The sequence below is a fragment of the Macrobrachium nipponense genome, chromosome 23 (genome assembly GCF_015104395.2).
Source record: "Macrobrachium nipponense isolate FS-2020 chromosome 23, ASM1510439v2, whole genome shotgun sequence".
Classification (NCBI taxonomy): Eukaryota; Metazoa; Arthropoda; class Malacostraca; order Decapoda; family Palaemonidae; genus Macrobrachium; species Macrobrachium nipponense.
Window position 1 is genome coordinate 78,901,113 of NC_061090.1, and position 24,898 is coordinate 78,926,010.

At 40.1% G+C, this 24,898-nt stretch overlaps 1 protein-coding gene across 3 annotated transcripts in view; it reads left to right on the plus strand.

Moving 5' to 3' along the window:
• The window catches only part of LOC135201775 (RING finger protein unkempt homolog), a 77,151-nt gene that overhangs the window by 40,725 nt on the left and 11,528 nt on the right, over nt 1–24,898 (plus strand). For 2 of the 3 annotated variants that reach the window (XM_064231028.1, XM_064231034.1), the window contains exon 9: nt 18,600–18,707. The exons of the other annotated variant lie outside the window; for it this stretch is intronic. In XM_064231028.1, the coding sequence (XP_064087098.1) occupies nt 18,600–18,707 (108 nt within the window). The remainder of the gene's footprint in view (nt 1–18,599; nt 18,708–24,898) is intronic. 3 annotated transcript variants of the gene reach the window in all.

A 24,898-nucleotide genomic window follows, 5' to 3' on the forward strand; every position in this document is an offset into this window, starting at 1 on the left:
AACAACAAAGCCCTTCACGATCTTTGAGTTCTGTGGAATCTCGAACCTCGCTCACATCTACTTTTTGTCTCACCTGTTTCTCGGAGTCAGACACTCGTGCGAGATCAGGCGACATATAGTAGCCCCGAGTTTCTTGTTGACGTAGTCGGTTGCGTTTATACACCCCCGATGATCGTGTAACATGAGACCAGGTTGGACTGTCAGGCATTCTTCCTTCGGGACTGAATCGCCTTTTTGCTCCTCGCTCCTTTCTCCTGGCACCAGAAGCTCGAGTCAGGAGTTGATTCGCTGACGACGTTGGGTTGCGTTGATACACCCCCAAGGTTTGCTTAGATTGAATCGCCCAGGCAGTCCAGACACTCATCCTTCAGCGAAAGAATAAGAATAGTGCCTTATGGTCTTCAGGGTACAGCCTTGCTGTCCTTGATTCGTCTGACTGGTCAACTGGTCGGTCACCTGACTTTAGTACAGACGGACTGACTGTGCATGTCCAGATCGAAGCTTTCAATATGGAACTTAGACGTAGTCTGAAGTTCTTGATGTCAAAGCATTCGAACCTCTCCTACCTGTTAACTTCTTGCATGTGATCAGGAAGGCCTTCTTCTAACCACCCTAGATACGACAAAGAGGGTTAGTGAGATTTTAAGCCATCGTCACAATTTGGATTTAGAGAATCACAAGGCGGTGTGCTCTCTAACCCTTCCGTTGTGGCCTAAGAATGGTAACCCGTTTTGTCCTTGGGCCAGGGAGCTTGGAAAGCAAGGATGACACAAGTTAGTGGGCAGGAGCCAGAGAGAGTCCTGTGCCCTGTCGGGTCTCTCAAGTTTTATCTACATAAAACTCAAGAAAGTCGAAGTCAATCGGGCAATCTGCAGTGTTCCGAAAAAGACCAGACTTGCCCATATCGAAGAACAGCCTGGCTTTAGTGTTAAGGAGTTCTTTCAAAAATGCTCCTTCATTGTGTTTGCACAAAGATTTGAAATCTTTTATCTGAATGCTCACGAGGTGAGGGCGCGGCCTCGGAAGCATTTCAACAGAGCATGGCACTCAGCAACATCCTGAGTACCATGTTTTAGCGAAGCAACTCTGTGTTCACTTCACACTCCCTGCGATGTGAAGATGGCATATGAGATCTGCTGCTCGCTAGGGCCATACGTGTCTGCAGACACAATCTTGGGGGCAAGAAGTACCACTCATCCTATCCTGTAGAAAATGGTTAGGAAGAGCTCTTAATTTAGTTGTTGAGTTGCCGACAACGGCGACTTCTTAACTCTTAAAGCCTTAGTTAACACACCTTAACTTTGGCTAGGTTGGTCAGGTGGTGATATATATAATTTATATATATATAATATTCTTAATTTTAACTTCTTTAGCCCTCATGGTATGGTCAATATGGTCTAGTCACGTCGTGGTCTCGCCCCTGTTGACAGATCATCTGGAGTGCACCAGCTATATAGGTCTCTACCTCGCTGGCAACTCTAGTAGCACAAGCAGACTTACGTGGCAGTAACCACGAAGCCAGCTATGCTAACAGGTGGAACCAAGATGTAAATCATCTGCATGCATTTGTTTCCCAAAATCCTTCTATTCTGTCCCTTCCCACCTCCAAAGGTGGGATTCAGCTATATATATATCTGACAGGTAAGTTTCATGAACAAAATGATATTGTTATGATACAATAAAGTTTGTTCATACTTACCTGGCAGATATATATAATCAAGTACCCACCCACCTCCCCTCAGGGGACAGTGGAAATAAAAATTATGAATAGAAAATGGGAATGGTTCCTGATACCCGCCTCCCAGCGGCGGGAATGGGTACTAACCACCTGGCCGACCACTGCGTGTGTCGGAAGTTTTTAAAATTCTGTCGGACTTCAGAAAATACAGCTATATATATATCTGCCAGGTAAGTATGAACAAACTTTATTGTATCATAACAATATCATTTTTTCCGCTTCCGCGCTCACTCCTAGACTGCCTCGGCACACGGAAAATGATTTTTAATATACCCCTTCGGCGTTTAAGGGCTAACTTGAAAATTATGTTTTCAAAATACGAGTATATACTGTAACCAAAAGCTAAAACCTATACACAGATGGTTTTGTAATTTAGCATTGGTCTTATACAGTGGATCCCTGTATTCGCGCGAAATGTGAACCAGCCCCCTCTCACCCCCCACCCCCTGAATAGTTAAAACCCATGAATACTTGGAATCGCCTCTAAAAACGCTTAAAACTGCCTGTCTTGATGGTTCAAATGTATACCATAAATTACTATCCCATTACTGTATTAATTCTTGAGATTATATCATTAATGAGAGAGAGAGAGAGAGAGAGAGAGAGAGAGAGAGAGAGAGAGAGAGAGAGAGAGAGAATTGGCAACACCATATATCTGACCAGCAAGAGTGAAATTGTGAATTATTTCTGAGACATTAAGAAAAATAATAGAGAGAGAGAATAACTCCTTACGACGCCTTCTTCTTCATCAATACGTTCATCAAACTACATTCACCCCACTCCTCTCTTGAAGACGGGGAATTGCTAATTTTTTTATTAATCGTATTCATATTTGAAAATTAGTTATTAAGTAAATCATTTATTTATCACACTACAAAACAAATTAACTTACATAAAAGAGAGAGATTTCTCTCTGGAACATTTCCCCCATTATTTATGGAAAATTCACCTATTCACAGTATTTTTCTATGAGAAATATCCACAGATTCCTGTTTGTTTATCAGTTACATCATAAAAAGCACATTTTGTTATAAGATATTTAAACATTTTTAGTGGATTTTTCTTGAGTTTTAATTAACAAAGTAGGAGGTTTTAAGCATTTTTATAGAGGTTCCAACTGTCTGCAGTTTTTAACTATTTACAGGGAGGTCTGGTACGCATCCCCCGTGAATACAGGGCGTCCACTGTATTGTTTAATCTCATTAATATTAATTGAAAGCTAGTAATGTGAATTATTATTTTATCATGAAATTTAGTAGTACTACCCTTAAAGATATATGCACACACTTCTGACACTTCCAGCCAAAAGAGAGGGAGAGAGTTACTACTATGACGTACGTATCTTGTGAGGCAAGAGAGAGAGAGAGAGAGTTATCCTTATTTAAAAGAGTGAAATGGAAAGATTATTGTATTTCTTTAAAATACTGTCATTTGAATTTTGTAATTACAGCTATATTATTATTATTATTATTATTATTGTTGTTATTATCATTTGAAAATACTAATAAACATTATTATACATACATGTACCATAAAAATTCTCTCATCTAAGTAAGAGAGAGAGAAATTACGTGAATTTTAGTTGGCAACAAGGCAACTCGCTCCCCCTCCTGTCACATTACTTGACATATTTGACAGCTCTGGACCTCACTTAGTACCTGGATCTAAAAAGAAAGGTGTGGGGTAGAATGGATTTTCATTTATTCTTACATAGATTTTTTATTTCATTAACTAAAATCTTACTAATTCACTCTAGTATTTTCTTTAATAAGTTGATATTTCTGTTTACATGAATATTAATATTTGAAAATTATTCAATCATTTGTTTATCATCCAAAAAACATACAACTCTGTAAGAGAGAATTGCTATCATTTTTGTTATGTGATATTTAATCTTATTACTAATACAGACAGTGTTAATATTTTAAAATTAGTAAATCAGTTCTGTATCATAACAATGTATTTAGTCATAAAAATAACATAAAAATACATTATTTAGTACTAGAATACTTATTGTTGGAAAAACCCACGAATAGGTGAAATTCACATGAACAATGGATAGATATGGTCCAGAGAAAAATCCACAAATCTTGAGAACGAGAATACGGGGGGTTGACTGTACAGTATATATCAATACAGTGGTACCTTGTTTGTCGAACGTTTCTTGTGTCAAACATTCCGTTTTTATACAGAAATTTTTCTAGGAAATTTTGCAGCGTTTGTTGAACAAATGTTTGTACTTCTAAGCGACCGATTATCTTGTTTGTACGTACTTGTATTCGATGGCCCACTGTGCCGTACAAGAAAAACTTTATTGACATTTTTTCATTTACAATATAGTTTAATGACAACCATATTCGACACAATAAATAAATGAATAAAGCATTTCAGTATAATAGTTAGCATAAAAGATGTATGAAATTGTGTATCACAGCGGTGACATCTTTAGACTGAACGAGGGAGTGTTGATATATATGTTGAGGAGAGAAGGAGAAGAGAGAATTTGTATGTGAAACCAATAAGAATTCGCATTAAAAAGGGGAATTTCGCAATAAATTTAACATAATGACAAAATATGAAAACAATCAAATGTAATAAAAAAAAAAAAAAAAAAAAAAAAAATCTGCTTCCTACTGACTTACCACCTGGGCTGGGATGATTATTCGCCTGTTTCTTTCACTTACACTCGATTTGCCCAAATCACTTCTTTTTGTTACGGTAAAATATCTGTCTCGTGGCAACTGCTTTTTGCGATTTTTTACCATCGTAAAAGTTAATCAGCTCCATAATAAACATACTGGCGCTGCGTTCAGCTTCTGCTTCTCTTCGATTGTATGTTCAAACGACTTCCTTGTGAAAAGTGATTTACGTAATCTCCTTTTCTTGTATTCTTTATTTATAACTATTTGTTTGCAAAGTCCTCATGTTTATTTTAAATTCTGCCATTTGCCAACAGTAAGTTGATGTATTGGGGCATAATCTCTTTCATGCACTCAAGATCCAAGTGTAAACACATCCACAATCTCTCTCTCTCTCTCTCTCTCTCTCTCTCTCTCTCTCTCTCTCTCTCTCTCTCTCTCTCTCTCTCTCTCTCTCTCTCTCTCTCTCTCTCTCTGACACAGTCAGACACACACACACTGGAATCTTTTTATTATATCTCTTCTCCCTTCATCCTCCAGCCGGTTATGTGCCATTATCACGAAACAGTCTCCCGTGTGCCGACTGGACGTATTTTACTTCGACTTACAAAAGTTTTTTTTTAAATTCGCGGAAAAATACTTATAGGCCTACCAGCCTAAAACTTTTGAATCACGTGCCTTGGGGGATGCTGGGAGTTCACGGATCAAGGTGTTGTTTTGTTTACAATCGTTACGCAGGTGCGCAAGCGCGAATTTCTTTCTTGCCGCACTAAAAAGTATCTGTGACACATCTCGGAAATTATTTCGTCACTTTGACATAATTTTTGTACCATTGTAAATTAGCCGTTACATGAAGTATTATATATGGAAATGTGCGCATTTTTATGTAGAATACAACAATAAAATACTCATGATTGTAGCTTTTATCAGTTTTGAGATATTTTCATATAAATAACGATAATTGCCAAAATTTCAACCTTCAGTCAACTCTGACTCTACCGAATGGTCGAAAAACGCAATTGTAAGCTACAACTCTTATATTTTAGTAATATTCAATCATTTACCTTAATTTTGCAACTAATTGGAAGTCTCTAGCACAATATTTTGATTTCTTTATGGTGAATTATGAAAAAAACTTTTTCCTTACGTCCGCGCGGTAACTCTTCTGAAAAAAATCATACATGCGATTGTGGTAATGTTTGCACCATTTTAAAATTAGCCGTTATATAAAGTTTTATATATGGAAATGTGCGCAATTTCATGCACAATACAACTAAAAACAACCCATGGTTGTAGCTTTTATCAGTTTTGAGATATTTTCATATAAATAACGATAATTGCCAAAATTTCAACCTTCGGTCAACTTTGACTCTACCGAAATGGTCGAAAAACGCAATTGTAAGCTAAAACGCTTATATTCTAGTAATATTCAAGCATTTACCTTCATTTTGCAACAAATTGGAAGTCTCTAGCACAATATTTTGATTTATGGTGAATTTATGAAAAAAATAACATTTTCTTTACGTCCGCGCAGGTAACTCTTCCGAAAAAATCATACATGCGATTGTGGTAATGTTTGCACCATTTTAAATTAGCCGTTACATAAAGTTTTATATATGAAAATGTGCGCAATTTCATGTAGAATACAGCAAAAAATAATTGAAGGTTGTAGCTTTTCTCATTTTTGAAATATTTGCATATAAATCACGATAAATAGAAAAAAAACAAAACCACGTTCGGTACACTTTGACTCTACCGAAATGGTCGAAAAACGCAATTGTAAGCTAAAACTCTTACAGTCTAGTAATATTCAGTCATTTATCTTCGTCTTGAAACAAATTTGAAGTCTCTAGGAAAATATTTAGATTTATGGTGAATTTAAAAAAAAAAATCTTTCCTTCCCTCCGCGCGCTGATTCTCCGCCACAAATCTCCGAAATGCATACGTCCCATTCTCGGAATATTTGCTCCGTTTCATATTAGGCATTTCATAGAGTTTTATATATGAAAATGTGCGCAATTTTATGTAGAATAAAACGAAAAATATTTGAAGGTTGTAGCTTTTCTTATTTCCGAAGTAAATTGCATATAAAAATATATATATATATAAAAATTCTACATTCGGTCAACTTTAACTCGTCAGATATAGTTGAAAACTGCAATTGTAAGCTAATACTCTTACAGTATAGTAATATTCAATCATTTGTCTTCATTTTGAAAGAAATTGGAAGTCTCTAGGACAAGATTTAGATTTATGGTGAATTTTTGAAAAAAATATTTATTTACGTCCGCGCGTTACGAATTCATGCATTATTTTGTGATAATATTTTCTCTGTGTTGCTTTTATTGTTTTATAATGTGTTATATACCAAAATGATCACAATTTAGTGTACATTACAACAACAAAAAAAGTAACTTGTTACCTTTAACAGTTTTGCGCACAGCGCGATTTGAATACAATTATATATGAAATTTTGTTTTTGCGCTATCATATATTGCATTATTTATATATGATAATTATAATTTTTTTCATTTCTGATGGTTGCATACTAAACTTCAGGCAATGACAAAAAAAGGAGCCAAAAATGAACTCTTAATCTTGAAAACTAAGCGCGCTGTGATTTTTTGAAAAAAATATTTTTTCCGCTTCCGTGCTCACTCTGAAACACCTCCGGCACACGGGAGACAATTTTTTTTTTACCGCTTCGGCGTAAGAGGGTTAATGTAACTTCTGAACACATTAATATTAGGGGGGAAAAACGTGAAAAGGGGGACTTTATTGGTTGGCTGGAATAAATTATCCTGCTTCCCTTTATTTCTTGTGGTGCTACTGTATTAATATTTGAAAATAAGTAAATCATTTTTGTATCATAAAAATGTATTTAGTCATGAAGATAATATAAAAAAGGGATTTTGACGTAGGAAAAATCTATTTATGGGCAAAGGACCTGTGTCGCCCAGTGAAATAGGTTCCTTTAGCACTATTTCTAAGGTAAAATATTGCTATAATACCAGAGAACAGCTAAATTGGAAATGGCAGGTTATTCTGGCTCGCTCACCTTTATTATAAGGTGTTGGTGGAACCTATTTCACGGAGCGACACAGGCTGAGCCCAGAAATACACTAATTAGTGAATATTTATCATCGGAAAATCCCACAAATAGGTGAATTTCCTTTGAATATTGGGTAGATATGGTCCAAAGAAAAATCTGCGAATAGGTGATTTTTTTTTTTTTTTTTTTTTTTTTTTTTTTTTTTTTTTTTTTTTTTTCCTTTAACAAATTAACCCTCCACAAAAATCCAATACTAATAATAGCCTAAAATCAGGCTGGCATATATTGGTTACACACACATGCCTCTTTTGGATCCCTGGGTGTCCATCATTGTGGTAATCATGTTTTGTTTTCTTCGATCTATCAGCATTACCACTTATGAGCTTCATTGTTGCATTTATGTTTTTAACTATACTATATCCAATTGGTTTATCTGACAGAATGAAACGTTTTCTCTTTCTTCAGCAAAGAGGATCTGTCAGGATTAATTGATATTACTGAAATTTTAACTAGGCCACAGATTTAACAAAATCAACTCTGCTGACCAGAATGGTAGTTCTCAATAAGTATAATTGAACTTATCAAAGAAGTGCATTGCATGCAGTTTATTTTGCATAAACAAAATGGAACATTAACTGACAGGTTGGAGAACATTTATTTGCCCAGTACAGTGAAAGTTACTGGAACATTATGAATGTTTTCAACTTATAGTACTAAAACCCAAAAATATCTTAACATTCTAAGTAGAAAAAAAAAAAAGATAAATGGAGCCCTGCCCTACACTAAACTTAGTATATGGATACTATCTTAAATTATTCCATGGTGAAACAAACGAAGGTTGGTTTCCTTTTATATTTGCAAGCCTGTATTTCTTACATTAAGAATGCAGAATACACAGAAGCACAGGTGTGAAGACAGTCACAAAGCAAGAAAAAACCTTTTGTAAGGTATCATGTTAACAAAGGCAAACTAGGATAGAGGCGAGAAGAGTTGTTGCGGCTGTTGGAGTTGCACAAAGGAATGAGGATAGATATGGAATGACAGAGGGTATGGCCATACTTAGTGGGGACATTATGTTTAAACTGTAACAGGTTGGTGTGACTAAGATAGTACTACAGCACATGGAATAAGGCATCTTAAAAGTTCATGGTTTGTGATGAACCAGTCCTATTTATTGTGCCAAATCTTACCTTTATCTTGTCATATGCTAGTTGTGCATCCTGGCAAGCTAGACAAGACATGCTACAGCATGCAGTTTATTGGCTGTCATTGAAAAGAAAACAGCCATTCAACCTCGGTTACTAGTTGGTGGTCACGTGGCTTCATTCACACAAAACATGCAGATGATGAATGAAAAACATGGTCTGAGGAGTTGTGTTTGACACTTGTCTTCCCTTTAAGGGGTTTATTACTTTCAGAATGCCTAATACAGTAATACCCTGAACTTACGCGATTCGAGTTGTGCAAACTTTTCATTGGAACCTAGCTAATTATCGTACACGAGTTCTTCACAATAGTGCGAACTTTAGCGAATCCTCCAGAAACACTGCAAAACCCTTCAAAAGTGTTTATGTTTAATTTATTATGTAAATTTTTAAGTTTTAAAGCTTTTCTGTATAAAATATTTATTAAAAATGTAGTGCAGGCGCCCCGCGGTTAACGGCGCAATCACTCAGCGGCGAATCGGTTTTACGGCTGTCGTCAAAAATATTCATGAAAAAAATAAGATATTTTTACGGCACAATTTTCTGTTAACAGCGCCGCTAGCGCCGTTGTCTAATGAGTTCATACATTTGTAGAAATGCCGTTCAGACCGTAAAGGTTATGCAAATTACTATATTAACAAATTTTATGGAGAGCTATTGCATAGGTATTAGGATTAAATATATTCCTCTGACGCTGTTCTATGCCGAAAATATAGTTACATAAGTGCAAATTTAGCTATGGATGTGTCGATTTATAAATGTTCATGCTTTTATGTTTAAATGTGTATGAAAATATATTACGTATAGGGTATTTTTATTTCTGAACAGAAATATGATACGCTTTCAAAACTGCCCTTCACACGTTATCAAATACGATGTTTTTTTCATGTTCTTTCTTGTGAGCACGGCCTGCCGCTCTTCCGAAATATCGAGTTAAAAAAGGTGGAAATTAGCGATTGATGTGTCGATTTTATAAATGTTCATGCTTTTGTTTAAAATGTGTATGAAAATGTATTACGTACAGGGTATTTTTTATTTCTGTGCAGAAATATGATAAAAAGGCAGCTTTTGAAACTGCCCTTCACGTTATCAAATACGATGTTTTTTCATGTTCGTTCTTGTAAGCTGCCGTCTGCTGCTCTTCCGAAAATATAGTTAAAAACAGTGCAAATTTAGCAATCGATGTGTTGATTTTTTAAATGTTTATGCTTTTATGATTAAAATGTGTATGAAGATATATTACGTATAGGGTATTTTTATTTTTGTACATAAATATGATACAAATTAAGGCAGCCTTTGTAATTACGCTCCACATTGTCAGGAGATGTTTTTTCATGTGAACCTTATTACATCTTTACATACTCTAGACACCCAAAGGATTTAAGCTAGGCTGCTTTCACTTTACAGTATTTATAATGCTATAATGTACTGTACAGTAAATTCTATAGTACTATACTGCATAAATTTTACTTATTGCGCCATTGTGGGATTACGGCGCCTTTGACTGGTCTAGAGTTTCGAAAGAAGGTGTGCAGCCGTAGGCTTTAAAATCGCGTAGGGTAAGGCCACACCGGAAGTGGGAAGCATCGAGGTGCAGGCACCACTCGGGCGGGAGAGCAGCGTCAAAACAAGACATGGCCACACCAGAAACGCCACCCTCCCTCCCACACGTCACTCAGCGGTCAAAGATATACTCATACTACTTCTGTGCAAATAAGTCATTGTCATGTTTGGATAGGAAATTGCCTTTAATAGAAAACCTGAGTTAAACTTGACAATAGACTACTTATGACAGAACAGTCTTTTGATTCTTTGCTTGCAATAGTAGAAGTCAGTGTCTCTAAACAAATGACGCACCATAGACAACCCTTATCGGCAGTAAATTTTATGATTATAAAAGTTTAAAATCCATATTTTCTTTTTACATCCCTTACAGTTATTACTTTAAGGGAAGTGAAAAGAAAATGTGGATTTTAACTTTTTATTATTGCAAAACTAACAGCATATAGGGTTACTTCCTTAAAGAGACTTAGAAAAACAAAGGAACCAGAACTAATTGCAAATAATATAAAACTAAATTAATAATTGGCTGCATTATATTGAAATAAAACGATTTACCAGTATTTAAAAAAAGTAGTACAATGGTAAACTTTACATAAAAGAAAGCAACACAAGGAAAAATCAGTTATGCTTGTACATTCACTTTTAACATTAATGAAGAAAGTACAAATTACCACGAATATTTCATCAATCAGTGATGCTGCTGCACTGAGAATTTGTATAGTTATTAAGTCTATGCAGCTGGCCAAGGCTTATATGTGAGTGGCTGACTGCATAATAGTCAGCACCTTTAAGTTTACGTAGAGATTGGGAGTCGAATGCATGACGCCAATGGCCACGTTTGTGGGCCACTCGTTCTATTCTACTCCTATTTCTTAAAAAAATAAAAATAAATAAATTTATGGAGTGGATCACGGGGATCCCACAAAGCTCTCCTCCGAAAAACCTCCTCAATTAATTGATTCTTATGTAGCCGCTACCGCCCGACACGACAGACTGGGCGATCAGTGACACCCCATCCCCATTAACCCAACCTTTCCTTCTTAAGGTGTGCATGCTGTGGGTGACAATCTCGGACGGGTCTGGTACTCGCTTGGGCTCCAGGGGACAATGAGCATTCAGTGTCCAAGGTCGCGGCCTCCTCGGGAAACATCACTCCCAAAGGAGACCCGGCTTTCGGGAGACTGTGCCAGTCTGGGGGTAGGGCTATCTCTTACCTGGCCCACCAGACGGCCAACCTGTGGGTCAACCTGGTTCTGAGACGTTGGGACGTAGTCCTGACTTCAGTGACCAGGTCGGCAGGGCATGAGGCAGCTTTGGGTCTGAGAAACGGACCGGTGTTGGATTCCCATGCTCTCTTCCCTAGAAAGATGGTGGACGCTGTGGTTGAACAGCAGCGCACCGAGGACAGTGACCGCTTAGTCCACCAGGCAGCCTCGAGCCACTGCGGCTAAGCCAAAGAGCTCAGCTAGCGCTTCCTCTGCGGCTAAGACGATGGCCTCGTCTAAGCCAAGAGGAAAGATCCAGCCTTCGACTTCTAAGGAGTGACCGTCAGCCCTCCTCCCAGTCCTCCTTCTCCAGAGGAGAATCCAGGAAGAAGTTGAAGAAGGGGAAACGCTAGGGACGGCATTCCCCCTCACCTGCTGCCGGAAGTTGGGGGGGTGCCTAGCGAGCCATTGGGCAACTTGGCAGCGCTACAGAGCCAAGACCTGGATAGCGGATGTCCTTCGGGACGGATATCTACAACCCTTCGAGTCGCGGCCACCTCTCACCTCCAACCTGGTCCATCTACAGACGTACGTTCCCAGTTCTGCCAGGGACGTAGCACTTCGGCAAGAAGTGGAACCCATGCTGAGCAGGCGAGCTGTGGAGATCGTACAGGATCAGTCACCGGGCTTCTACAGCCGACTTTTCCTTGTGGAGAAGTCATCGCGGGCCTGGCGCCCAGTGATAGATCTCTCTCCCTTGAATTGATTCGTTCACCAGACTCGGTTCACGATGGAAACTACACGCTCGGTGCTCGATTCCATCAGGGAGAACGACTTCGTGCTTTCTGTGGACCTGAAGGATGCGTATTTTCAGATACCCATCCACCAGTCCTCCAGGAAGTACCTCCGCTTCACCCTCGACGGGACGGTGTACCAATTCAGGGCACTTTGTTTTGGTCTCTCAACCGCCCCACAGGTGTTCACGTGAGTGTTCACGCTGGTGTCGGCTTGGGCCCATTCGGAAGGGATACGTCTTCTGAGGTATCTTGACGATTGGCTGGTCCTGGCGTACTCCCACTCGCAGTTGCTACAGGACAGGGATCAACTCCTCGAGTTCTGCTGCGATCTTGGGATCATGGTGAACTTCGATAAGTCAGATCTCAAGCCCAAGCAGAGGATGAAGTACCTGGGCATGCTGATCGATACAGTAGCGGGGCGAGTCGTCCCCGCAGACTCGCCGATCAGCAGGTTCAGGGAGGCAGCCGGACGGTTCCTGTCCCTACAGGAGCAGCCAGCTCAGCAGTGGCAGGCCGTGATCGGTCACCTTCGTCTCTCGAGAAGTTAGTCCCTCATGGGCGTCGTCACCAGCGGTCTCTTCAGTGGAGGCTAAAGGAGAGATGGTCACAGGCAAGAGACCCACCGTACTTCCCTGTGTCCCTCACGGAGGAGGTGAGGCAGGACCCAGCCTCGTGGCTGGACGACGGGACCTTGTAAGAGAAGTCACCCTTGTCCCTACCCCCCCCAACCATCCCCCACCCCCACCCCCCGGGAGATGCTGTCTTCTCAGACGCGTCGACGGAGGGATGGCGCACACACCTAGAGGAGTTGTTGGCTGCAGGTGTGTGGGACCATCACGACAAGCACCTTCACATCAATGTCTGGGAGCTCAAGGCAGCGTTCCTCGTTCTCCAAGAGTTCCAGGAACGGGTGATGGGACACTCAGTGGTGTTGATGAGCGACAACACCACGGTAGTGGCATACGTCAACAAACGGGGGCCTAGTGGCCCTCCTGTTTCACCAGTTAACGATGCAGGTGCATGAGTGGGCGGTAGCTCACTCAGTAGAGCTGTCGGCTCGATACATTTCAGGCAAGAGGAATGTAGTGGCAGACAAGCTCAGCTGTCGGAATCAGGTGATAGGGACCAAATGGTCCCTTCACCCAGACGTGGCGGAAAGGCTCTTCAACCTGTGGAGGCGTCCAGTCGTGGATCTGTTCACCACCTGGCACAACAGAAAACTCGACGTTTTCTACTCAGTTGTGCCGGACCCATGGGCAGCTGCAGAGGACGCTCTTCAACATCCGTGGGACAACCTCTTCGTGTACGCCTTTTCCCCGTTCTGTCTGATTCGCAAGGTGATCAGCAGGGTGCTGGTCACCGCGAATCTTCGGATGATCCTGGTGGCATCCAAATGGCCTCATGCTGTTTGGTATCCGGACCTGCTGGCTCTTCTTGCCGAAGCACCGAGAGAAATTCCCCACTGGCACAACCTCCTGTGCCAGCCACACATGGAATGGTACCACCGATCGGTTCGGTTCCTATCTCTTCATGGCTGGCTGTTATCCACCATCTCTTGCGAGCGAGAGGGCTTTTCTCGTCGAGCAGCAACAGAGATGGCGGGATACCTCAGGCAGTCCTCTGCAGCTGTGTACCAGGGGAAGTGGTCGGTCTTCTGTGGTTGGTCTCGTGGATGGGGTCTCTCCTCTCAGAGCCACTCTTCAGCAGGTAGAGGATTTCCTCGTCTTCCTTCGCCGAGAGAAGCTCCTCTCTGTCTCCGCTGTGAAAGGCTACAGAGCCGCCCTGGCCCTAGTCCTTAAGCTGCGGGGAGTGGACATCTCCACCTTCATGGAGATCTCCCTCCTGATGAAGAGCTTCGAGAGGTCTTGCCCACCCAGGGAACTCAGGCCCCCAGGGTGGGATGGGACTCTCATCCTTAGGCGTTTGACTCGAAGACTCTTCGAGCCACTCCGGAAGTCGTCAGACAGGGATCTGACCCTCAAGACAGTCTTTCTGCTGGCCCTGGCATCAGCGAAGAGAGTAGGGGAACTTCATGGTCTTTCCTTTGATGTTAAGCACATGAGGGGATGGTGTGATGCTCGATTTCGTCCCGGATTTCGTAGCGAAGATTCAGAATCCTTCGGTCCCTGACGACTGGTTCGAGTCATTCACGATCCCCTCCCTGAAGGACTTCACTGGCAGTGATGCGGATGAGATGCTGCTTTGTCCTGTGAGGGCGCTACGGCACTATCTGAAGAGAACTCATCACCTCAGGCCTGAGTGTCGACGCCTCTTCGTTAGCACCGGGGTCACCAAGAAGGAGGTGTCCAAGAACACACTTTCTGGCTTCGTGAGGTGATCAGGAAGGCATACGCTCCAGATAGGAGTGACGACACCAGTACCCTTCATCCGAGAGCTCACGAAGTCAGAGGTATTGGTCCAACCCTTGCGTTCCGCAAGAACTCTGTGGCACAGGTGCTGAAGGGAGGGGTTTGGGCCAACCAGACCACTTTCTGTCTTCGGGATATCGCCCACAACAAGAGACAAACCCATGACCTTATTTTGGCTCTTGAAGTAGGAACTAGTTCTTGCTTGCTATTCAGAAGAGGCACACTTGCCTCCCTCTTATGAATTTGGTCCAGAGGTCTGACCACTGATCCTGCGGTGCACACCCCGATCAGCTGGGCAGAGGCTAGGATCCCTCCCTCTGCTCTTAGGACCAGGGAGGGAACCAAGGTCAGACGAACACCAGTCTGTTCTTAAGACTCAGATTCCACCCACCAATAAGTGAGTCTTCCATATGTTAAGGGACCGAAGGTTTTAGTATGTGTCGGAACAAATCACAATTTGTCGTAAATTGTATTTTTCCTAACTATACAAACCTGAGGTCCTTTACACATAGTCCCACTTCATGCCACCCCTCACTCTGTTCCTGGGCCTAAAGCAAAGTGAAGCCTCACCTCCCAGCTGGGCGGGACACCTGACTACCGAACAAGCAGTTAACTACCGAACCTCCTTGTTCAAAGCTTACGACCGGTTCCAGCTGCCGCTGATTACATTCCATATGTTAAAGGACCTCAGGTTTGTATTGTTAGGAAAAATACAATTGACGACATAGTATTGTGATATTTGGAGAAAAGTTGTTTTGCTTGCTGTATCCAATTAGATTATATTGCGTTATTACAGAATATCAACGTGATCATATAGTTCCTCGCTGGACGAGTGGTTTTTGCACTCGGCTGGCAATCCGGTGGTCCGAAGTTCCAATCCTGGCTTGGCCAACGCGGAATCAGAGGAATTTATTTCTGGTGATAGAAATTAATTTCTCAATAGTGTGTGGTTCGGATCCCACAATAAGCTGTAGGTCCCGTTGCCAGGTGGCCAATTGGTTCCTAGCCATGTAAAAATATCTAATCCTTCGGGCCAGCCCTAGGAGAGCTGTTAATCAGCTCAGTGGTCTAGTAAAACTAAGATATACTTAACTTTTAATGTGATCATATTCCTTATGCATTTGACATTACTTACATTCTCAAAATCTTGGCTGATTAAGTACTGCCAACGTGACCATTGCCATTTGTTACTAGAAAAGACAATTCAGAGATACTTTCTCTAAAAAATGAACACAGTTGGATTACTTCAGTGTAAAAGCAGTAAATGTGTTTCTGCCAGTTCTGGACATCATTTGTGCATATTCAAAAATGTTTTGCAGCATGCCCATTGTTCGTTTTATCCAGCTGCAGTTATAACCCACAGCTTTAATTTGTATGACCCTTTTTTAAGACCTCCATTGCGTGAAGAATAAATAAAAATTCATCTTATCCTTAACAACTTGACAACTTTGACACAACTTCTAATAAAGCTTGATAGTAATGGTAAATGAGCTTGGGATCAGCTGTTTCTCTGTTCGGTTGTTTATGTCAATACAGGTTTACAATCCCTCATCCGGAATTCTGAAAACCAAAAGAGTTTAGTGGAGAATGGAGCATCATGGGTATAAGAGAGATTTACAAAATTTGTATAACAGTTGTATTGAGAGTAATGATAATAATTTTTAAAAAACTGTTGTTTTACTATAATATCCTAGTTATATTGTGTGAATTATTTTCATATCATATTACAAAATATGGAGAGTGATCTGTGGCATTTTTATAATCATCAGGTGATTGTGTTTTACGTACATCATCAGTGTCTTTAGTTGTGGTTGAAACTTAATTCAGAGATTTGTGTCTTGTAAATTGTCAGAGCTGGGTTAAAAAAAATGCAACTGTAGATTAAGTGAAGTAATTGTATGATTTTATCAGTTTGTCTAGCCACAACTGTTATTCTTGCTACTTAAATTTATTAGCATACTTTCTTAACACCTTTGCGTGACCAGTGTATGAAAATGTTTTATTTATTTTTTTTTTTATATGTCAGCGCATAAGATACACACCAATTTTACAAGGATATTTTGTGGAAAAATTTTTTTTAGTGTACTTTATCATACATTTATTGAGTGATATTTGAAAGTAATTTTGTAGAGAAAAATGTATGATTCTGTGCATGAAATACAATATTGTGAGAGTATACGTACTGGAATAAAGTATGGACTGTATGAAATTTACCATAAAGAAACAATGGGCAGCGCTATATTTTTGTTTACTTACACTCTTTGCAAATGGCTGACAGCCTAACTGCCAACATATCGTGAGCAATTTTTCGTAAGTTTGTAATAATAAATGGATAATTCAGCATAATAGGTGGATAATTTGGCTTGTTTTCAATATTTTGTTTTTAATAACACACTTTACTATAATAATTAGGCTTGTTTTTCAGTTTTATTATTGGCAATAATTTTTGTACCTTCCCAGTATGCTCGCTGTAGGAATGGCCTAGGTGAACCTATGGCTTTCGGTCTCCCATCTGTAATACCGCCACATTGGTAGCAGGGCAGTTATTATTATACATTTAACACTAAAAAAGTGCATCTGATATGGTGGCAAATACAGTAGTACATTGAAAAAAGTAAGTCGACACCTGTAATGCAACCTTGAATAAATGTTTCTCAATTCAGTTTTTTATGTCAATACTTACTGTTGTATGGAATTATTCCAGTGTTTTACAGTAGCAAGTGGTTCTTAGTTATAAGGAATGGTAATGAATTCTTGCACATGCCACAAGTTGGTAAGCCTGGTTGAATGTGCACATAATGATTTCCTCTGAACCTTCTGAACGTATATTCTTAGAATTATTAATTACGTAGTTGAAGCTAACTTACTACATAATTCTTACCAGTGAAATCTATCAAAAGCAAGACAGGAACAGGAAGCCTAACCAAAAAGAGAAACCTGCACATTATGCATATTCTCATGTGCTAATCTGCCGAAAATGCATCTCACCTTACACAATACTATTATGAGTGATAAAATCATGTTTTGGGAAATTGTAAGGATTGCATGATACACAAGATCTTAGGTGATACATCAGTTAGTATATGGAAATTGTGGTTATTTTGATACTATATATTTTTTAGTTTTACTGAAAGTTACATTTGGAAATGAACTATGCTTGTGTATTTAGGAGCAACCCTAGATTCCAAAACCGGTAAAATCCAAAACCAAAATGGCTTGTTCTGAAGGTTTCAGATAAGAGATTGTAAACCTGTATGTCTCATTCAGATTTTTTAACTTTTTTTTTTTTTTGGGGGGGGGGTGAGTTGGTTATTTGTCTACATAAAAAAAATGGTTTGTGTTAAAAAATACAATATTATTCGTAAGAAATTTGGAGATTAAGAACACTTTGTCTTAATAGAAATTAATGTATGCCATGAATGATTGTGTTAATATCAGTGATGTACCTTAAATTACTGAAAAAGACTACATACATATTCCTATGTTGAATATGATAAATTAGGTTTTGCAAATTCTCATGGGTCATGTACTACATCAGTGCTTTTATATTTCGTAGATGTCAAATTTTTTCAGTTAATATGCTTTTGTGAAGACTTAGATTCTTTCAAATTTTCTCATCTTTGCAATAAGTTTCAGTCATTGCTCTTGAGTTACAAAGTGGTGAAAGAGAGGAAAGGTGAGAATACTTGCTGGTACTATATCAATATAACTAAAATATTAACAATTAAACTGACCGTACAGCAATGTATGATAGAAGGAGCAGGAGTGGTGTGTGTGTGTGTGTGTGTGCCAGCCATGTAAAAGGGTAATTGATAGGGAAGCAGTTTTTATCTTGGATGGCCTGAAGAATGTTAAGTTTGCTTTTTGGAGTCAAAGCAGAATTGAATGTGTGCTTATCTAAAGAGAAATAATTTATCTGCCCCATCTTGTTAAACTACGATGAATGTAACCTAATGTCGGCCTCCTCTTCACATCTACACTAGTTTGCCTGCTACCACTAGAGCTAACCCTGGTGTTTTCCATTTTAACAGGCAGCGCATTAGAAGATTTAAATATAGATGAACCTTTAAACATCGCAGCAAGTTTAGATAGAGATTTAGAAGAGAGTAATTCTATATCAACTGGTTTAGCTAATTCAGGTAAGATTTTTTTTATGATTATTTAGAATAAGGCCACAGCAATACCTGCTAGTTTTTTCCAGCTTCAATTTTTCTTGGAATTGGGTTTTTATGAAGGTTATTTAGCAGCACATATATTTGAAGGAGTGGGTTTGTCTTTTTTTTTCTTTTTTTTAATACAGTTTAGCAATACAATTAAGTGACAGGAATGTTGTTTTAATGGATAAGAATTTTATATAAGGTTAAATGTTTGCTTGGGTCAGAAAAACAAGGTGTAGGTAGAGAAATAATGTATTGAGGGTCCCAACATTTTCTGTTGTAAATGCTTTCCATTTTAAAAAAAGAGAATCACAGGAAAATATGGTTAGCATATAATTTTGTATAAAACTGATGTTAAAACTAGCTTATGCAGAAGTTCAGGAATTTATTGGTAAAAGTAAAAAGGAAACGGTTTAGCAACATTCATTGCTGAGATTCAAAAGTAAGATTTAGTTGCGGTCAACCAGTAAACCTGTGTGTGATAATTTGTTAATGCTAATAATGTCTTTGATTTTGAAGGTGAACATTTAGAAGGTTTTTCTAGTCGGAACTTGAACACAGTGGTTTGAAGTTAGTCTTGTGAATGTTGTATGATAGTAAGAATAAGAAATTCATAATCAGAACACTAAACAGTGTGATGGTTTAGTATGTTCATATAGCTAATGTTTTCTGATAGCATTGTCTTTGTTACTAGAATGAATGTTGTGTTGGAGAAAAGGTCCTAGTATACAAGTTTAATTATGTTGTATTTATTTGGTCAATCAGTGAAGCACAGATCCTTTTCTTGGTTGCGATTAACACCATTATAATTAATGAGCAGAAATTCTGAATGCAATATCACTTGGTAACTTTTCTGTACATTATATAAAGTAACATTTTATTTGTTTCTTTGGAGATACAAACCATTGCCTTTTACGTGGAGGGTCTTGAGTGCGCATGCTATGCACAAGGTTACACCATGGAGATGTGGGGTGAACAAGGAACAACCCCCTCGCTGCCCTCACTATTTGGTTACTGTTTCTTCAGCCAGCAACAAGACCAGACTTATCACTCTGTTCTCTTTATGTGATCATGGGACTTAGATGAATAGCTTGCTATTATCTTATTTTTACTTGATTTTGCACGCTTTTCTGTTGGTTTTGTTTTGTTGCCCTGTTTTTCTCAGTGCAGATTACACTTGAACAGTGGAAATGTAGGGGACTTGATTGGCAGCTCAGTCTCTTCAGATCTCCGACCACAGTAGACCCACATAAGTAGTATGTATGATTTGTTTTTGTAAATGAAAAAATATATATTCCTTCTTCACCTTGTGAGGAATGTACTGATTGGTCTAGTGGAAAAGTTTGGAAAACAAAAGAACAAAAGAAAAAGTTTCCTCACCTAGGAAGGCCAGTTCTCCTGCTCCAGAGACTCGTTGGTGCCCTTTCCTCAGGAGATGAAGGGGCTTCTTGGGTTGTTGTTCCTCCAGTAGTTCCTTTGTTCTTCATTGCTTATAAAATTCCTGGAGCAAGGAAGATTTTGATAATTGAGGACTTGAGAAAGATGTGGCATACACTGGATAATCCTGGTAGTCCATCATTAACAATTGTTTCTTGATAACAGGGCATAGGGGAAAAAGTATTTCTCTTCCAAGCCAGCATCTCAGTTGACAACGGTTACTGATACTCGTACAGTGTGTGTTGTGGCTGCTGTACTGATGTCTTTGTCATCTGTAAAGGAAGGGGATCCTTCCATAGCAGTATTCCTTGAGTTGTCTCTTCCTCCAATAGTTTCATCAGTATCTGTTGTTCTAGCCTGGACCAAGCCACTGGTGTGGAAGGTGAGCATGGCTTGTGAGAAGAGAGGGAAGAAATAAGTTGTCATTTGTTCTCATCATCCTCATTCTTTCCTTTTGTTTCTTTTATAAACTCCTCCTCATTCCTAGACTCTTCACTGTGTAAGCAAAGAAAGAAGAAGAGGAATTCTAAGGCCTTATTTAAGAGAGGAGTGGTTGTAGGAGATTGCCTATGGATTGTCATTATACCTCTAAAGGTCTTTCCTGGGAGTCCCTACATCGGCAAGAGGATTTTTCCTTCCTCATCCTCCCATGTGCAGTCTGCCAACCCATCACATGCTCATCTCCGGCCAAATGCCCATGACAGCTTATAGTAGCTCTGTAAGGAGTTGTTTGGGGATAAGTAAGCACAACCTGTTCAATCTGGCTTGCTAGTCTCCAGGCCATGCATGCTCAAGCTAAAGGATATTTAATAACTTTTGCTTGTCTACACCATCCTCTTGTCTAGGGGGTCTACATTTTCTGGAGCGCATGCAGTCCAAGAGGTGTTCTTTGAGAGAGAGAGTTCCAATTGCTTTCACCCTTTGTGCTTTTGGTTTACCATGGGTACTTGGGAAGGGTGAGAGAGGAGGCAAACATACTGTTTGCTACTGTATGTCATCTTCTTAGGTGTTTCCATGACTAGGAGCAGGGAGTTACAAACTTTCCCTTTTGAAGTTTGTTCAGAAAGCATCTCTGGATCTTCTCTGATGAAAAGCTTGTTTGGTCTAGTGTAACAGGGAGCAAACAGGGAAGCCTAAGTTAGGGCATGATTCCCTCAATATCTAAGGAGGATAAAGAGCCAGGAGGGCCTGAAGGTCACTTTCCTTGGGCATCTCTTTTCTGAAACCCCTGGATGCCTAGCTGGAGCAACATTTCCAAGAGATTATTGAGCTAATTTATGACTAATAACCTGCTCGTAGCCTTGTCTCTGGAGTTTTCCCTAGGTGAGCTCAGGAGGTGCAGCCTTTGGTGAAGTTGTCATTGTACCGTTGGCTCTTGGTGTTTTGGAGGAGATGAGCAATCTAGTCTGCAGTCCAGGTAGTTCCTTCACCTCCAGCAGATGAAGAAAACTTTCCCCCACCACTTTCCCATCAGAGGGGATATCACACAGTGGAGGATGCAGTTTGACTCTTCAGTTTGCTCAAGACCTACCTTTGGAAAGGCGCTCTCAGGAGGGGTTTGCATATCCTGCTCAGGAGTCACTTTGGAGCCTGTTCCTATGGCTTTTCCACAAACTTTTCATGGCCTGACCTTAGATTGAACACAGACATTTCTGTCACAGGTGTCTCGTCTCACAACGAGAAAGCCCTTATAAAGAGGTGGTTGGTGTCTGAAGGTAAGGGCCTAATCTTTTTTGAACACAAGTGTATAAATCAGTGAGTTAGTTTTGTCTTTCAAAGGAAGGGTAAGATTGTCTCCTTCTTTTCAAGGCAGTAAGGAATAGTTCGGTGTTCATTTTCCTAAAGGAAGTGATGCAGTATTTGAGCTTAGGAGATCTTATTCTTGGGACTTGTGTCATCAATTGGACATTGGCCATCAAGTCTTATCTCAGAGGTTAGGGCAAGCAAGCCCAAGTCATGGTATCCAGTAAAACCCTTACAAGCTGGAATTGCGAAGCAACCAGTTTTTCAGAAACTCATACAGCGAGTGTGGGGCCCCCCACCCCAACTTCAGCCAAGAGTGAAGGATAAGGTAAGCAAAAAGGAGTTGGTCACTGAGGCTGGCTGTCCCCTTCCTCTCCTGCCATGAATAGGGGATTGCCTATCTTGCCATTGGGCCAAGTGGCAGAAACAGGAGAGGAGCCTTGGGTAGTGTCAGTTCTTTGGGACAGTTATAGGCTTATTCTAAGAGAGGGCATCCATGGACTGTGTAGACCTGTAATCAGTGTCTCTCCCCTAAAAGAGTATATGTTACAAACTTAGTCATGGTCCCAGTTCATTACAGCTCTTGGAAGTACCTATGATTCATTTACTTTACTGCTGTTTTTCAACTTGAGGCACTGCTTTGGACCGTCCTTGGCTTCTCAGGTATTTACCAGAGTACTAGATTCAGTCTCGGCTCAAGCTTACAATCGATGGGCATTAGGTTACAACAGTACCTTGGCCATTGGGTGGTCCCGACTTCTTCCAGTTTGCGTATCATTGTTCTGGAGATGTTAATTGCATGGGTGGTACTAGTTCAGTCATTCCAAGAGCAGGTAAAAAGACAGTGGTACTCATGAGTGACAATACCACTGTAGTGGTGTATGTCATGGGGAACAGTATTTTGATCTGATCATTTGGCATTTCAGATACATGAGTAGTTGGATCATCAAGCTATCAAGGTGATAGCCAGGTACACTCTGGGCAAAAGGAATGTACTGGCAGAATAAGTCTGTTGTCAAAGTTAGCAGCGATGAAGGAATGGTCCTTACAACACCCTCAATTCATTCACAAACAGATTGACCCCATAGGGGGCTACCGCCATCAGTACACCTTATGGGGTGCACTGTAGGTGTTACTTAGGTTCTTTGCAGCATCCCATCGGCCCCCAGCTGCAACCCCTATTTTTCCTCTTACTGTCTTTCTTATTCTCTTCCATCCTACTTTCCATCCTCTCCTAACAATTGTTTCATAGTGCAACTGTGAGGTTTTCTTCCTGTTACACATGTCAAACCTTTTACTGTGAAAGCTTCCAGTCATCTGTTTACCAGTCTAGGACTTTTTGACATTGATGGAATGTGCCCTCCATCATCCAAGTGGCAAACTGAATGTTTGTGCATTTCCACCATTCAGTCTTTTTTGCAAGGTGATTGAGTATTTGTCACTCTGGGGCTTTAGATACCACTAGTGGCTCCTTGTTGTCTGAAGGCCCAGTGGTATGCAGACCTGCTTGACATTCTTGGTCAAAGCACCAGGAGACTTAACCCTGTGGCCCACACTCCTGTGTCAACTGCATTTACAGGTCTCCAGAAAATCCACTGCATTTCTATTTGTTGGAGGTTATCTAGCATCTGTTGCAAGAGAGGCGTTTCTCGTGGCTGCAAGTTAGGTGTCAGTATACCTCGGTCAATCCTGTACAATTATGTATTAGGGAAAATTGGCTGATTTCTGTAATTAGTGTCTTATAAGGGGTACCTCTCTGTTCACAGTGTCTGATCAGTGGATTGCCGATTTCCTCACCTACCTTCGCTGAGACAAGCTTCTCTTGGATTCTGAGTAGAAGGTTATTTTTCAGCCTTGTCACAGGTCTTTAGTAGATTAAAATGACTAAATATTTCCACTTTGGTGGAACTGTGTTACTCAGAGGTTGTGAATAGTTGTGCCCTCCCTGAGAGCTTCATTCTCCAGAGTAATTTGTCCTCAGTCCTGGAGATCCTTACAAGGCCTCTCCTCAAACTTGAGTAAACTACTGTCCAGTTTTTTGGACAGTCCTAACTGGAAGCTATTTCTTCTTGGCTTTGGCTAATATGGTGGAAAAGTTACATGGCTTGTGATACCATGTTTATCACATGTCTGTTCCAGACAAGAGATTCAAGTTTCTTGATTCCTTCCCAGTGAGACATTGTTGGTGGAGATCTAGACAAGGTGCTTGAGGCCATGATGTAAAGACAGGTATAAAGTGGTGGTTTCCAAGAATACCCTTTCTTTCCTGGCTTGTTCAAGTCATAAAATGAGCCTGTGATTCTTCTGTGGACCTTTCCATTACTTATTGTAAAAACATTTAGTCTAAACTACCTTTACTTTATTCTGCTGAGGGATGTTGCCCTTAAGTTCTTGGGTACCTTCTTGTGATCTGTTGTCACTGCTCAACAAACTGTGAAGTCACCCAAGCTCCATTCAGACAGAAGTGTTTTTTGCAATTACTTCAGCATTGTATAGTCTAGAAGTATAAATGTTTCATGACTAACTTTCTAAGCATTGTATTGTCTAGGAGTATGAATGTTTAGTGACTGAAATCTTGCTATTCTCTCCACTTCGAAAAGCAAAATCTAGACTGAATTACATCAGAATTGGATGATATACAGGTGAGCACATACCAGGCAACCACTTCTAGTTTAACAAGAGGGGACAAAGGAGTTGGTAGATTATTTTGTATGAATTACCCACTGACATGGAGTTTTGTAAGGGAGGTGCCATGGTTCTCCAAACTCCTCTCTACTCTAATGTTTTTGCATGGATAATCCCTATTACTCTGGTCAATCATTATGCCAGATAGGTAGGAGGTTAAAGTCATTTCTTCCTTGATTGCATACACAACCAGGAGTGTGACTTATCTGGGTGGTATCCAACTATAGACAGTTGCAGGGCCTGAACCCTCTGAAGTGTATCCCCAAATAAAAGGCAATAGTTTGTATCCCAGGTAGAAATAAATAGAT